Source organism: Salvelinus alpinus, chromosome 14 (genome assembly GCF_045679555.1).
Source record: "Salvelinus alpinus chromosome 14, SLU_Salpinus.1, whole genome shotgun sequence".
NCBI lineage: Eukaryota > Metazoa > Chordata > Actinopteri > Salmoniformes > Salmonidae > Salvelinus > Salvelinus alpinus.
The window spans coordinates 31,272,182-31,287,404 of NC_092099.1; the positions used below are offsets into that span (position 1 = coordinate 31,272,182).

At 40.8% G+C, this 15,223-nt stretch overlaps 1 protein-coding gene across 3 annotated transcripts in view; it reads right to left on the reverse strand.

The window, feature by feature from the left end:
• Positions 1–5,246: 5,246 nt before the first annotated feature.
• Positions 5,247–15,223, reverse strand: part of LOC139538768 (ganglioside-induced differentiation-associated protein 2-like) — a 47,317-nt gene continuing 37,340 nt past the window's right edge. For 2 of the 3 annotated variants that reach the window (XM_071341182.1, XM_071341180.1), the window contains exon 13: positions 5,247–6,744. In XM_071341182.1, coding sequence (XP_071197283.1) covers positions 6,724–6,744 — 21 coding nt within the window. In that variant the 3' untranslated portion in view covers positions 5,247–6,723. Of the gene's footprint in view, positions 9,693–15,223 lie in introns of all 3 variants that reach the window. The other variant, XM_071341181.1, reaches the window with a different exon arrangement.

Here is a 15,223-nt window from a genome sequence, read left to right on the forward strand (position 1 = left end):
TTGACATCCAGTGGAAGCGGTAGGAACTGCAAGAAGGTCAATTAGAAATCTGGATTCCCAATGAAAACCAATTGAAAAGAGTGACCTCAACAACAAAAAAATTCTGAATGGTTTGTCCTCGGGCTTTCACCTGCTAAATAAGTTCTGTTATACTCACAGACATGATTCAAACAGTTTTAGAAACGTCAGTGTTTTCTATCCCAATCTACCAATAATATGTAAATCTTATCTTCTGGGGATGAAAAGCTGGCAGTTGAATTTGGGTATGCTTTTCATCCAAATGTGAAAATGCTGCCCCCTATCCTAGAGAAGTTAACATTTCATTTTGAAGGAATTATATTCCCTGTAAAGTTTAACTAGTCAGCGGCCACGCCCCCATGAGCACAGACATGATCTGGCGCCATAGAACCGCCTTTTCTATTGTTACGAATAAAACCCCCTCCTGAGGAAATCCTCTTCAGACCACGCATACCTCGGTGTAAGCTGAGGTGGCACAGATTTGAGTACCAAGACTAAGTAAACCCACAGCGGGTGCTGGGATTGCGAATAATTGAGTACCAAAACTATACCACGTGGAGCATTGGCTACACAGCTGGAAATGGTTCAACTCTGAGACTATCAATCCCTACAGAATAAGAGCAAATCTTAGATACGAAGTACTAGTCTGCAGCTAGAAATTACGTAAACCGAGGACGAGAATAGACAACCGGCGAAACATCTATCCTATGAGAACATTTCTGAATGGTACTCTGAAGTATCCATTCTAACCACGAAAGACTTTGATCTTCAGGGAAACAGAAAGAAAGACTCGAACTGACTCTCCAGCAGACGGACCGACAATTCCAACAGAAAAGACAATATATGGGCATAAATATATTGATTGCAATTATTCCCGAATGAGTGAGCGTTCATGTGCAAAGGGTTAGCATTTCAATGAATATAATTATCCACTGTGTAGTGAAGCCATTTTGTCTTTCCCGCTTCTTTCTCAGTCCACACCCCCTTCCCTTTGTCCACCAAGCTGTCATATTGGTTTAGCCCACTAGGGGATCTTCCCTATCATTGTTAGTAACCAATAGCTACTGTTTGTTTGTTTATGCATTTCTGTGATTATTTAGTTAGTAAATAAATGATTAAGCCAATTGGTGTACGGATGATTTATAATAAAGGCTGGGTTTGTGCAGATAACCAACAGTTTACGACGTTCAGATGAGACTGACGTGAGGTAAAGAATAATTAATTAATAGAAGACTAATTGATCAGATGTTAAAATATCTGAAGAGTTATATTCGGAAAATTATAACTTTGTAATCTGAAGATTTTCCGTGGTGCCCCGACTTCCTAGTTAATTAAATTTACATGATTAGTTTATTCACGTAATAATAATTACAGAGAATTGATTTGGTAAAATAACAGTCTTCACCTTTAATGATGCCAAAGACACGACACTTCACTCTGTCGGTGTCCTCAGTATAACAGCATGCCTGTCGTGCTCTAAAGTCTTCCTCGGCTACAGGATGGTAAATCTCTCGTTTCCTGTGGGCATCAGTGGACACATAGAGAGAGGTGACAGGAGGGTGGGCACAATGCATCCCTCCCAGGTCCCTGTCCAGCCCAATAGACAATCACCATCCGAAACCCACACACAAAAACAGCCCAGCATATGGCCAGGCCAAACAATGCTTGATTTCTGGAATACTGCAGATAGAAATATGCAGAGAGACAATGAAAATGCAGCATGCAGCAGAATGCTTAGAGAGGGAGGAAAGGGACGAGAGAGAGACCCCATTGGGACAAGGCCACAATGAACCCGACTGTCCTCTCTCGCACACACACACAGTTGTGGTCATTTATCCTAAAAGATACAGAAGGGTTCCCCAACTGGTTTCCACTGGGTGGTTATATTTGGCCCCCCCCCAAATTTTCAGAGCAAAAAATATGTACTTTTTTTTATTTTTAATATTACAATTTTATTGTTGGACATAAAAGACTAAAAACACCAGGAAATCAGTTTCAAATTATTTTAATTTTAGAAATCTGTCCCCAAGTATTCCCATAAAGATGTGATCGTATACAAATGTAAGCAAATTTAGAAATTAATGTTTTAGTCATATCAGTTTGGGCTTCTGTGGTCAATTTGATTTTTTTAAATTATGTTCCGTCCCCAGACCATCCGCTCAAGAAAATTGGCCCGCGGCTGAATCAAGTTGATGATCTCTACAATATCTCCCCCTTCTCTGCTCTACTTGGTTTGTATCTGAGGTCTCTGGGCCAAATGCCACTAATTAGCTCTGTGGTTGATTAAGGTTGATGTAACTCACATGTACAACCCAAAAATGTGTTGATCAAGGTGATCTATAGCACCGATCACATCTGTTTTAAAGGGTGTGATGACATGACTGATTGTGTGTTTGTTATGCTTGATACAGACTGGGACCACATGTTAGTGAACCCTCCACTCCTGGGCCTGTCCACGTAGTAGTTTCAAAGTCAGGAGAAGTTCAGAGAAGGGGGAAGAGTTTCTGGGTAACACAGCCTCAGCTCCACAAGCAGTGCCGGGGGCAATGTAATATCTAGTCAATTGTACAACTGAATGCATTCAACTGAAATGTGTTGTCTTCTCTATAGAGCAGTGTAAAACAGAGATCCACTCAGTGTGTTAGTGTGTGTAAAAGGGGGAAGAAATAAAGCGTGACACCTCTTATCGCAATGAGTCCTGGGTCAGCATGACTGTACAACACCCTGAGGCATCCTCCTGACTCTGCAGGCCTGAGTTGTGGCCTGTGGAACTAACTTCTGAGAAATCTAGCAGTTTGAGCAAACTGTCCCTCCCGTTCAGGAAATGGATAAGCTGCACAAACATCCCCCATTTCCCCCCAGCAACAGCCCTAAAGCGTGTGCCATTTATAACAGGCGACATACTCAAGGTCCTGAGAAAGAGGTGTGGGGAGGGGGGGTTCGCCGGCGGCAGATACCAATGTGGTTGAAACGGAGAAAGCAAGACAGAGAGTGAGAGAATAGAGTGGCCTGCATGCACTACTGCATGTTTCCGGTGGAGACATTTCTCAGAAGCACCTCTATATCACCATTTGACCCCCTCCCCTAACTTCCAGTTATGTGTGTGAACTTCCAGTTATGAAATATTGAAATCAGATTAGATACTTTTGAAAAACTAGATATTACTTATTGGATTACTTTGAAATCCAGAAAAGATGCAAAAAATACATTGACACCTTTGTGTTTTCTCAATGGAACTCAATTCAGCATTGAAAAAAGGCGCAAGTTTAAGTTTGTTCCACCTGAGTGAGTCTGACCACAAGACAGAGACCACTGTGATAACACACCAAAAGCTTTTGATGGATCCTTTTTGTCTTCTAATGCCACTTAAGGGAAAAGTAATCCAAAAGTAACAAAGTAATCAGATTACGTTACTGAGTTTGGACAATCAAAAAGTTACATTACTAATTAAAATGTTGGACAGGTAACTAGTAACTGTAATGGATTACATTTAGAAAGTAACCTACACAACCCTGAAACTCAGCATGTCGGCTCAATAGGAAATTTCTTAAAAATGTCTATTGCCCAATCTGTAACACTTCAGCGATACAGATTGAATAGAGCCCTAAAACCATAATCATTTGGGGAGACTATTAATAATGTATTAATGTAGGCATTAGCTGTGCAGCTCCCAGAGGCCAATTCTAAGAGACTCCAGGATTGACCCTTTTGACTCATAACATACGCTACTGTTATCATCTGCTGTTGCCTAGTCAGTTTATCCCTACCTATAGTATATGTACATATCTACCTCAATTACTTCGTAACTCTGCACATCGCCTCGGTACTGGTACCCAGTGTATATAGCCAAGTTATCATTACTTATTGTGTATTTATTCCTCGTTATTATTTCCCTTTTCTCTCTGCATTGTTGGGAAGGGCACGTAAGTAAGCATTTCACTGTTAGTTAACAAAGCATGTGACAAATAAAATTGTATTTGATTTCAAGGGTTGATTCTGGACCGGGTAGTGTTCTCCCCCCACTACAGCAGACAATCTTTGATGAATGGGTAGTTAATTAGAGTAAAGGTGAACATTCGTCAGCGTTTGTCTCCAACATGAAACAGTGCAGATATTTCAGAGGAGTAATTCTTGGCTGCTCTGATGGACAGAAATGTGCAGTGGCGAGCCTTCGGCTACATGTTTTACAATCACATGCAGGGTCACTCGTAGGTCTTATGTGTTCTGTGTACTAAAGAAGTGTGGTTTGATGGTGATCTGTTCAGACTATTCTCCTAAGCGTGTGTAACTGTAAGTAATTACTGATATGTACTGTGTGTATATATATATATATATATATATATATATATATATATATATATATATATATACAGGTTTCTGTGGAGGAGTCCGCATTAATTCCACATCAAAGGAAGAGATGTAAGATGTATTGGACTCAAGCACATGGTGATCATTGACAACCTTGAAATCATCCACATAAGAGAGTGCCCATTGGGACTGAAGTCCTTTACTAATCAACAGCTACATAGAAAATGAAATGGGCAGCACTCCAAAGGACGCCTTCTTCATCCTCCAGTGTATCAAAATCAGTGAAACTGAAAGCCAGAAACAGAACACACTTTCTGTGATCAGAAACTAAAAGAGCGTGTCTCTCTTAATCGCTGTTAGTGTAGCAGTGTTGATCCTTCTGCCTGACCTCTCTCTCACCCATTCCTCTGTGGAGAGCAGAGCAAAAGGTGGCCAGGTGTGTGTGTTGCTTTGTCCACCACACCATTGTACCCAACTAATCCCTCCTTCACAACAGGAAGTCTGTGAATGATGGATTTACCCCGCTCTTCATCCCATCCCTCGCTCCTTCCAGCTTTGTCTCTGTCCAGAGTTTTAATCCGGCTTTGATTAATGAATGGATAACAAAAAAAAAGACAAGATAAAGGTGATGGATGGAGGGTTAGGGACAGGGCAGGTGGAGGGAAAGGGGCACGGGAGCAGAGGAAAGGGAGAAAAGTGGAAAATAGAGTAGCGCGGACAGGTTTTAGTCAATGAGACCACTTCACAGCTTCCTGGAAGAGATGGCTCTTTTCTGTGGAAGACAAGTGTAATGGAAAAAAACTATTCTGTGTGAAACACCTGCTGTTTATCCCTCCACTGCTTATCTGTTGTTTTCTCCCGTCCTTACAGTAATGTTGGGCCATGCCACAGATGTTTCCATAACAGTTTGATAGAAGCAATTTTTAAATCAAATGTTCAACATGGACTTTAATCATTACAATTCATATATTAGAGTACAGTATGTTCATACATGTACATATTCTCAAACTGGATTAGACTAAACAACAATCCTACACTGAAAAAACAATCATGGCAAAGTCTTTTGAATTTTCCTTGTTGTGATTAATGTAATTTGTTAGTGAGCTTACAAGTTAGGGTGAGATAAGAAGGAACTGGTAATAAAAGTTCACAAAAACAATGTATAAGTGTATTTCCCGAAAGCGCACACACCCTCGCAATATCGGTAAGCAGAATATACAATTTCAAACAGCACAAGGTCAGCATAAATCAGAATGGTACGACTGTTTATTTTCATGTCTTTACCTCAAAATGAAAAACTCTACATCATTAAAATGGCACGGAATGTATTGGGATGCAGCTCAAATCTCTGATTACATCTTCTCTCTAATAGACCACTAAAACAACACTAACTATAGCTGATACTTACATTCACTTACATGTCTCAGGAAAGCTTGTGTGTTAATTGACAGAAGAGCAAGGCTGGCATACAGTGAAAAAAATCACAATGTAATAGAGAAAGGAGAAATCAAGTTAAACATACTTATGAAGAAACTGACTGCATGGTAAAGTTAAACATACTTATGAAGAAACTGACTGCATGGTAAAGTTAAACATACTTATGAAGAAACTGACTGCATGGTAAAGTTAAACATACTTATGAAGAAACTGACTGCATGGTGAACACAATCATTTGGTATTCAGAAATCCAAAATTATGCATTGACGTCACTAGGAGATTTGTGCAAAATAAATTCTAGATACAATATGTTTAAAGTTAGGATGCTGCACTATTATTGCATTCCTAACATCTGACGTATAACTTTAACTGTGATAATGGGCATTGGAAGATGCAGCATCCCATGGTATAAATTCAATGTAAAGAAAAATAGGAACCGTTTGGTTCTTCATTAAAAAAAACATTCTTACACACAGTACCGCGCTAAGTACACTCCAGAAACAAACTATCTGCCTGTGTTTTCAAAAGAGGAAAAAAAAGAATGCTAATATTTAATATTTTATCAAACACTCTTAATCCGTTCAACAATTAACTTCTATGGCATTTAATGAATGTTCTTTGACAGAAGCAGTAGAACTGTGTTTATGGTTTCATTGTTTCAAGTGACACACGCACACGCACGCACACACACACACAGCTGCCATTAACACATTAAACACTACAGTACGTTTACCTAAAAACAGATTCACATTTAAACTGCTTGTGAACATATACAACCTCCAAAACCTACCATTCGGTGAAGTTTTGCAAAAATAAAAAATTTGAAACATAACATGAGTGATGTCACTCTCACACACACAGGAGGGCAGGTTTTTAAGATAGGCCAGCGGAGTGTCCTGGGATAGGTTGGTGAGTTCACACAGGCTCCGTCACAGAGAGATCCATCCTTCTATCCGTCTGTCATCTGATTGCATCACACTGCTAATAAAAACATCATCTTAGGTTCATCAGTATCCAGGCTTTTCAGAGTGTCAGCGTCCGGTATACTGTCCTTGTGAGGTCCCAGACAAAGCCCACTGAGGCCCTGGGTGGCTTATAGCCTGGTCAGAGAGCTGAACCACAGGGGTCCTGCTGGTCAGAACATGGAAGTGGAGCCAGTCATGTGACTGTAGATGTAGTTATGTTGCGTTCATAACCAAGTGTGAAAGTGTTAATTACCAGTTGGATGCACTCACATGCTTTGTACTCTTAAGTCTTATTAATGAATATATTCTTTCTACAGCTTATCAGTGTACACCCAATATGTTCACCTTGTTGATGATGCTTATTATGCATTATGGTTGAACCAAAAGATTACATGTAACAAACATTTTATTAAATTGGAAACAATTAAATGTATACAGTACCAGTGAAGAATTTGGACACACCTACTCATTCAAGGGTTTTTCTAAATTTTTACTATTTTCTACATTGTTGAGTAATAGTGAAGACAAACTATGAAATAACACATGGAATCATGTAGTAACCAAAGAAAGTGTTACAAATCAAAATATATGCTAATTTAGATTCCTCAAAGTAGCCACCTATTGCCTTGATGACAGCTTTGCACACTTTTGGCATTTTTTCAACCAGCTTCACCTGGAATGCTTTTCCAACAGTCTTGAAGGAGTTCCCATATATGCTGAGCACTTGTTGGCTGCTTTTTCTTCACTCTGCAGTCCAACTCATCCCAAACCATCTCAATTGGGTTGAGGTCGGGTGATTGTGGAGGCCAGGTCATCTGATGCAGCACATCATCACTCTCCTTGGTCAAATAGCCCTTACACAGCCTGGAGGTGTGTTGGGTCATTGTCCTGTTGAAAAACAAATGATAGTCCCACGAAGTGCAAACCAGATAGGATGGCGTATCGCTGCAGAATGCTGTGGTAGCCATGCTGGTTAAGTGTGCCTTGAATTCTAAATAAATCACGACAGTGTCACCAGCAAAGCACCACCACACCTCCTCCCCCATGCTTCATGGTGGGAAATACACATTGCGACTGCACTTGAAGAAACTTTAAAAGTTCTTGAAATGTTCCATATTGACTGACCTTCATGTCTTAAAGTAATGATGGACTGTCGTTTCTCTTTGCTTATTTTAGCTGTTCTTGCCATAATATGGACTTGGTCTTTTACCAAATAGGGCTATCTTCTGTATACCAACCCTACTGTACCTTGTCATAACACAACTGATTGGCTCAAATGCATTAACTTTTAACAAGGCACACCTGTTAATTGAAATGCATTCCAGGTGACTACCTCATGAAGCTGTTTGAGAGAATGCCAATAGTTTGCAAAGCTGTCATCAATGCAAAAGGTTGCTACTTTGAAGAATCTCAAATATATTTAGATTTGTTTAACACTTTTTTTGGTTACTACATGATTCCATATGTGTTATTTCATAGTTTTGATGTCTACACTATTATTCTACAATGTAGAAAATAGTAATAAAACATTTTTGTGTGTCCAAACTTCTGTTACTGTGAAATTAATTTAAACAATGTTTGTTGATGCTAATATTATGTACAATATCTAATTATGTTGCCATATGATAATAGCCTAATATATTCATGCTGTAAACTATCGTCTTAACAGTGTCACTCAATTCATTCAAATCGACCTAATAGTCATGACACCCCTCACTGTTGTCATTGGGTGCACCGTTTGTCGACATAAAAGGGTAATGTCATGAATGCTTGAACCAGGTTAAGGCGGCACAGGGATGCCAAAACGTTGGTGGTTTACCCAATAAATTACTGGGAGTTCATAGAGTGTGCAACTCTATTTTTATAGCAAACCAGCTGCATCAACCATAAACTAAAAGTACAGCTATTATGCTGTACTTAAACAAATGAGTGTTCACAAACCATATTAATATATTGCTTTGTTGTTGCATTTATCTGCTGAAAATTATGTGGTTTGAGCGCAGGGGTAATAGACTAGGTTCCCACTAGTAATTACCAGTTGGAGGGGCGTTCAAGTGGATTTTTCCCAGTCGTATGTGGTAAAAACCTCCATCCCACTTGGATATGAACGCAGAATGAGTCTCAGGGTGTTTCTCAATATGCATACTACCGTGCTCCACACTCTCATTGAGTACGTTCTTATGAGGACGAGAGTGTGGAGAATGCATAAAACATCACATCTGAGAAGCACTCGCACTCCCCCTACTGTATTACCTCACGCTTTACCTCCCCAGTCACTGAACCTTCTTCCAGCCACAATGGCAACAAGACAAAACAAGATATTCACAAAGCAAACATTTACTTCATAATTATCAGCTAGATTATCAGCATAATTATCAGCTAGAATCATAAATGTAGCTAACCAGATAGTTTAACAGGCAAAAATGACCTAAAACTAATATTTTGCAATATGTAAATTATTCATAGCTATCTGGCTGGCTAACAGAGGTAGCTAGCCAGTTAGCCCTATTGACTTATGTGCTTGTGATCTACAGTACGTAGGCAGTTAAACATGCCAAAATTAACACAGGATGTATTTATTAACATAAAATGATCAAGTATTGTAGTCAGGAAACATTTGAGATGTGAATAGGCAACATTTCATTCCTTAGTCAGAGTGTATTTTCTCTGCTTCAGCTAAAATAATGGCCACCAATGATTTCGGGAAATTCTCAATTTCTAACGCTGTTGCGTCATATTTCCTTACATACTTTCCATTGAAGCTAGCATCGATGCATACTTCAAAATATGTACAAAACGGAGTGTGCATTCAAGAAGTGCCCTCGGTGCTCTGTTTCGCATACTTTGATTTGGACTCCCGTGCGCCTATTTGCGTGCTCGGAATATGGAAGTATGCATTTTGAGAAACACCCTCAGAGTCCTTGGCTTTTATCTCTCTCTGTCGGAGTTCTGATTGGTTCACACCTAAAACACACACGAACAAATACATACAGGTCGTGTCATTACAATGAGGCTATAAACATTGCTTGACATTTTACTATCAGGTTACACACTGCACTGTGTGTATATAGTAGTAGTCAGCGGAGAGCATTTTTACTGCGAAAATCCAGAGATGTTACCAAAAAAGGCAATGAAAGCAGAAGTAAAAGATCAAATGAAAGATATTAAAGAGAGATTGTATAATTCTCTCATTCATTTGTAGGCCTGGTTTGCCTCTGTCTGATTGAGTTCAGTTTGAGTTGAGTAGAGCACACAAACCTGAGTGTATATACAGTTGAAGTCAGAAGTTCACATACACCTTAGCCAAATACATTTAAACTCAGTTTGTCAAAATTCCTGACATTTAATCCTAGTAAAAAGTCACTGTCTTAGGTCAGTTAGGATCACCACTTTATTTTAAGAATGTGAAATGTCAGAATAATTGTAGAGAGAATGATTTATTTCAGCTTTTACTGCTTTCATCACATTCCCAGTGGGTCAGAAGTTTACATACACTCAATTAGTATTTGGTAGCATTGCCTTTAAATTGTTGAACTTGGGTCAAACGTTTTGGGTAGCCTTCCTCAAGCTTCCCACAATAAGTTGGGTGAATTTTGGCCCATTCCTCCTGACAGAGCTGGTGTAACTGAGTCAGGTTTGTAGGCCTCCTTGCTCAAACACGCTTTTTCAGTTCTGCCCTGAAATGTTCTATAGGATTGAGGTCAGGGCTTTGTGATGGCCACTCCAATACCTTGACTTTGTTGTCCTTAAGCCATTTTGCCACAACTTTGGAAGTATGCTGGGGTCATTGTCCATTTGGAAGACCCATTTGCGACCAAGCTTTAACTTCCTGACTGATGTCTTGAGATGTTGCTTCAATATATCCACATAATTTCCATCCTCATGATGCCATCTATTTTGTGAAGTGCACCAGTCTCTCCTGCAGCAAAGCACCCCCACAACATGATGCTGCCACCCCCGTGCTTCACAGTTGGGATGGTGTTCGTTGGCTTGCAAGCCTCCCCCTTTTTCCTCCAAACATAACGATGGTCATTATGGGCAAACAGTTCTATTTTTGTTTCATCAGACCAGAGGACATTTCTCCAAAAAGTACGATCTTTGTCCCCATGTGCAGTTGCAAACCATAGTCTTGCTTTTATATATGGCGGTTTTGGAGCAGTGGCTTCTTCCTTGCTGAGCAGCCATTCAGGTTATGTCGATGTAGGACTCGTTTTACTGTGGATATAGATACTTTTGTACCTGTTTCCTCCAACATCTTCACAAGGCCCTTTGCTATTGTTCTGGGATTGATTTGCACTTTTCGCACCAAAGTACGTTCGTCTCTAGGAGACAGAACGCGTCTCCTTCCTGAGCGGTATGACAGCTGCGTGATCCCATGGTGTTTATACTTGCTTACTATTGTTTGTACAGATGAACGTGGTACCTTCAGGCGTTTGGAAATTGCTCCCAATGAGGAACCAGACTTGTGGAGGTCTACAATTTTTTCTGAGGTCTTGGCTGATTTCCCAATGATGTCACGCAGAGGCACTCAGTTTGAAGATAGGCCTTGAAATACATCCACAGGTACACCTCCAATTGACTCAATTGATGTCAATTAGCCTAATCAGAAGGTTTTAAAGCCATGACATCATTTTCTGGAATTTTCCAAGCTGTTTAAAAAGGCACAGTCAACTTAGTGTATGTAAACTTCTGACCCACTGGAATTGTGATAGATTATTTCACTTACAAATCACTGTGTCTGTAATCAATTATTGGAAAAATGACTTGTGTCATGCAAAGTAGATGTCCTAACCGACTTGCCAAAACTATAGTGTGTTAACAAGAAATTTGTGGAGTGGTTGAAAAACGAGTTAATGACTCCAACCTAAGTGTATGTAAACTTCCCACTTCAACTGTACACAAACTGGCATATTTCAACTAAATGTCTCTGGATAGGAATGCCTACTGAGTAGACAACCCTGAAGTCATTAAAATGGCAGTGTTTGCTGGTACATTATTGTAATGTACTGAGTTGCATCCAAAACAGCGGACATCTCACTGTTCCAGTTGTTCCCCATAGAAAGTGGTAAGCAGGCCAGTGTATAGTAATACTCATTACTTCCTCTGGGCAGTTCAATTCGCTGTGTCGACTATTTCCTCATGAGGAAATTTCTCTCTGTTCACAGCCTTGTGGCTAAACCCTTATGGTACCAACGCTTGGACTGAAAATTTAAAGATCATTTAAACTAATGTTCTGCAGGGAAAGCTACCGCTCTGTAGGGAAAGCTAACAGGCTAGGGCTAACACCAGCTGATCAGCAGGGAAAGCTAAAGGGTTAGGGCTAACACCTGCCTCTCTGCAGTCCAGCTGCTGATGCACTCATAGGCCAGGGTAGTGAGGGGAGAGACTGAGGTAGTTACCATAGTTAGCATGAAGAGCTAAAAGTGCACTTTGCAACATACAGATAGATCCATAATGGAGCCTCCACTTCAAAGAAATTCCCTTCCCTTCCCAATCTAACCCTACACAGGCCCAGGCAAAAACATAATCTAACCCAACACAGGCCCAGGCAAAAACATAATCTAACCCTACACAGGCCCAGGCAAAAACATAATCTAACCCTACACAGGCCCAGGCAAAAACATAATCTAACCCTACACAGGCCCAGGCAAAAACATAATCTAACCCTACACAGGCCCAGGCAAAAACATAATCTAACCCTACACAGGCCCAGGCAAAAACATAATCTAACCCTACACAGGCCCAGGCAAAAACATAATCTAACCCTACACAGGCCCAGGCAAAAACATAATCTAACCCTACACAGGCCCAGGCAAAAACATAATCTAACCCTACACAGGCCCAGGCAAAAACATAATCTAACCCTACACAGGCCCAGGCAAAAACATAATCTAACCCTACACAGGCCCAGGCAAAAACAATCTAACCCTACACAGGCCCAGGCAAAAACAATCTAACCCTACACAGGCCCAGGCAAAAACATAATCTAACCCTACACAGGCCCAGGCAAAAACATAATCTAACCCAACACAGGCCCAGGCAAAAACATAATCTAACCCTACACAGGCCCAGGCAAAAACATAATCTAACCCAACACAGGCCCAGGCAAAAACATAATCTAACCCTACACAGGCCCAGGCAAAAACATAATCTAACCCTACACAGGCCCAGGCAAAAACATAATCTAACCCTACACAGGCCCAGGCAAAAACATAATCTAACCCTACACAGGCCCAGGCAAAAACATAATCTAACCCTACACAGGCCCAGGCAAAAACATAATCTAACCCAACACAGGCAAGGCAAAACAAGGACAAGAAGAGATATCAGCACAGTGGTGTAGTGGAGTATATACGCAGATATAGACCGCATACACACTTTTTCATTGGGCATTGCGCATACTCCCTTCTTAATCCACACTGATACGTATCAAAGTAGTCTAGCGGGAGTACAGTGTATTCAGAACCCTTGACTTTTTCCACATTACAGCCTTATTCTAAAATTTATAAAATTATTTAAAATGAATTAACAGAAATACCTTATTTACATAAGTATTCAGACACTTTGCTAGGAGAATCGAAATTGAGCTCAGGTGCATCCTTTTTCCATTGATCATCCTTGAGATGTTTCTACAACTGATTGGAGTCGAGCTGTGGTCAATTAAATTGATTGGACATGATTTGGAAAGGCACACACCAGTCTATTTAAGGTCCCACAGTTGACAGTGCATGTCAGAGCAAAAACAAAGCCATGTGGTCAAAGGAATTGTGCATAGAGCTCCGAGACAGTATTGTGTCGAGACACAGATCTTGGGAAGGGTACAAAAACATTTCTGCATTATTGAAGGTCCCCAGTGGCCTCCATCATTCTTTTTATTTTTGTTAAAGTTAGATTTATTTTTTCCACAAACAAATCAAATAAAACATTGTACAGCATAAAAACATTGAGCATGACATCAAGACAAATCCTCCAACATAGCACATAGTGGGGAGAACAAGTATTTGATACACTGCCGATTTTGCAGGTTTTCCTACTTACAAAGCATGTACAGGTCTGTAATTTTTATCATAGGTGCACTTCAACTGTGAGAGACGGAATCTAAAACAAAAATCCAGAAAGTCACATAGTATGATTTTTAAGTAATTAATTTGCATTTTATTGCATGACATAAGTATTTGATCACTTACCAACCAGTAAGAATTCCGGCTCTCACAGACCTGTTAGTTTTTCTTTAAGAAGCCCTCCTGTTCTCCACTCATTACCTGTATTAACTGCACCTGTTTGAACTCGTTACCTGTATAAAAGACACCTGTCCACACACTCAATCAAACAGACTCCAACCTCTCCACAATGGCCAAGACCAGAGAGCTGTGTAAGGACATCAGGGCTAAATTGTACACCTGCACAAGGCTGGGATGGGCTACAGGACAATAGGCAAGCAGCTTGGTGAGAAGGCAACAACTGTTGGCGCAATTATTAGAAAATGGAAGAAGTTCAAGATGACGGTCAATCACCCTCGGTCTGGGGCTCCATGCAAGATCTCACCTCGTGGGGCATCAATGATCATGAGGAAGGTGAGGGATCAGCCCAGAACTACACGGCAGGACCTGGTCAATGTCCTGAAGAGAGCTGGGACCACAGTCTCAAAGAAAATCATTAGTAACACACTACGCCGTCATGGATTAAAATCCTGCAGCGCACGCAAGGTCCCCCTGCTTCAGCCAGCGCATGTCCAGGCCCGTCTGAAGTTTGCCAATGACCATCTGGATGATCCAGAGGAGGAATGGGAGAAGGTCATGTGGTCTGATGAGACAAAAATAGAGCTTTTTGGTCTAACTCCACTCGCCGTGTTTGGAGGAAGAAGAAGGATGAGTACAACCCCAAGAACACCATCCCAAACGTGAAGCATGGAGGTGGAAACATCATTCTTTGGGGATGCTTTTCTGCAAAGGAGACAGGACGACTGCACCGTATTGAGGGAGGATGGATGGGGCCATGTATCGCGAGATCTTGGCCAACAACCTCCTTCCCTCAGTAAGAGCATTGAAGATGGGTCGTGGCTGGGTCTTCCAGCATGACAACGACCCGAAACACACAGCCAGGGCAACTAAGGAGTGGCTCCGTAAGAAGCATCTCAAGGTCCTGGAGTGGCCTAGCCAGTCTCCAGACCTGAACCCAATAGAAAATCTTTGGAGGGAGCTGAAAGTCCGTATTGCCCAGCGACAGCCCCGAAACCTGAAGGATCTGGAGAAGGTCTGTATGGAGGAGTGGGCCAAAATCCCTGCTGCAGTGTGTGCAAACCTGGTCAAGAACTACAGGAAACGTATGATCTCTGTAATTGCAAAGAAAGGTTTCTGTACCAAATATTAAGTTCTGCTTTTCTGATGTATCAAATACTTATGTCATGCAATAAAATGCAATATAATTACTTAAAAATCATACAATGTGATTTTCTGGATTTTTGTTTAAGATTCCGTCTCTCACAGTTGAAGTGT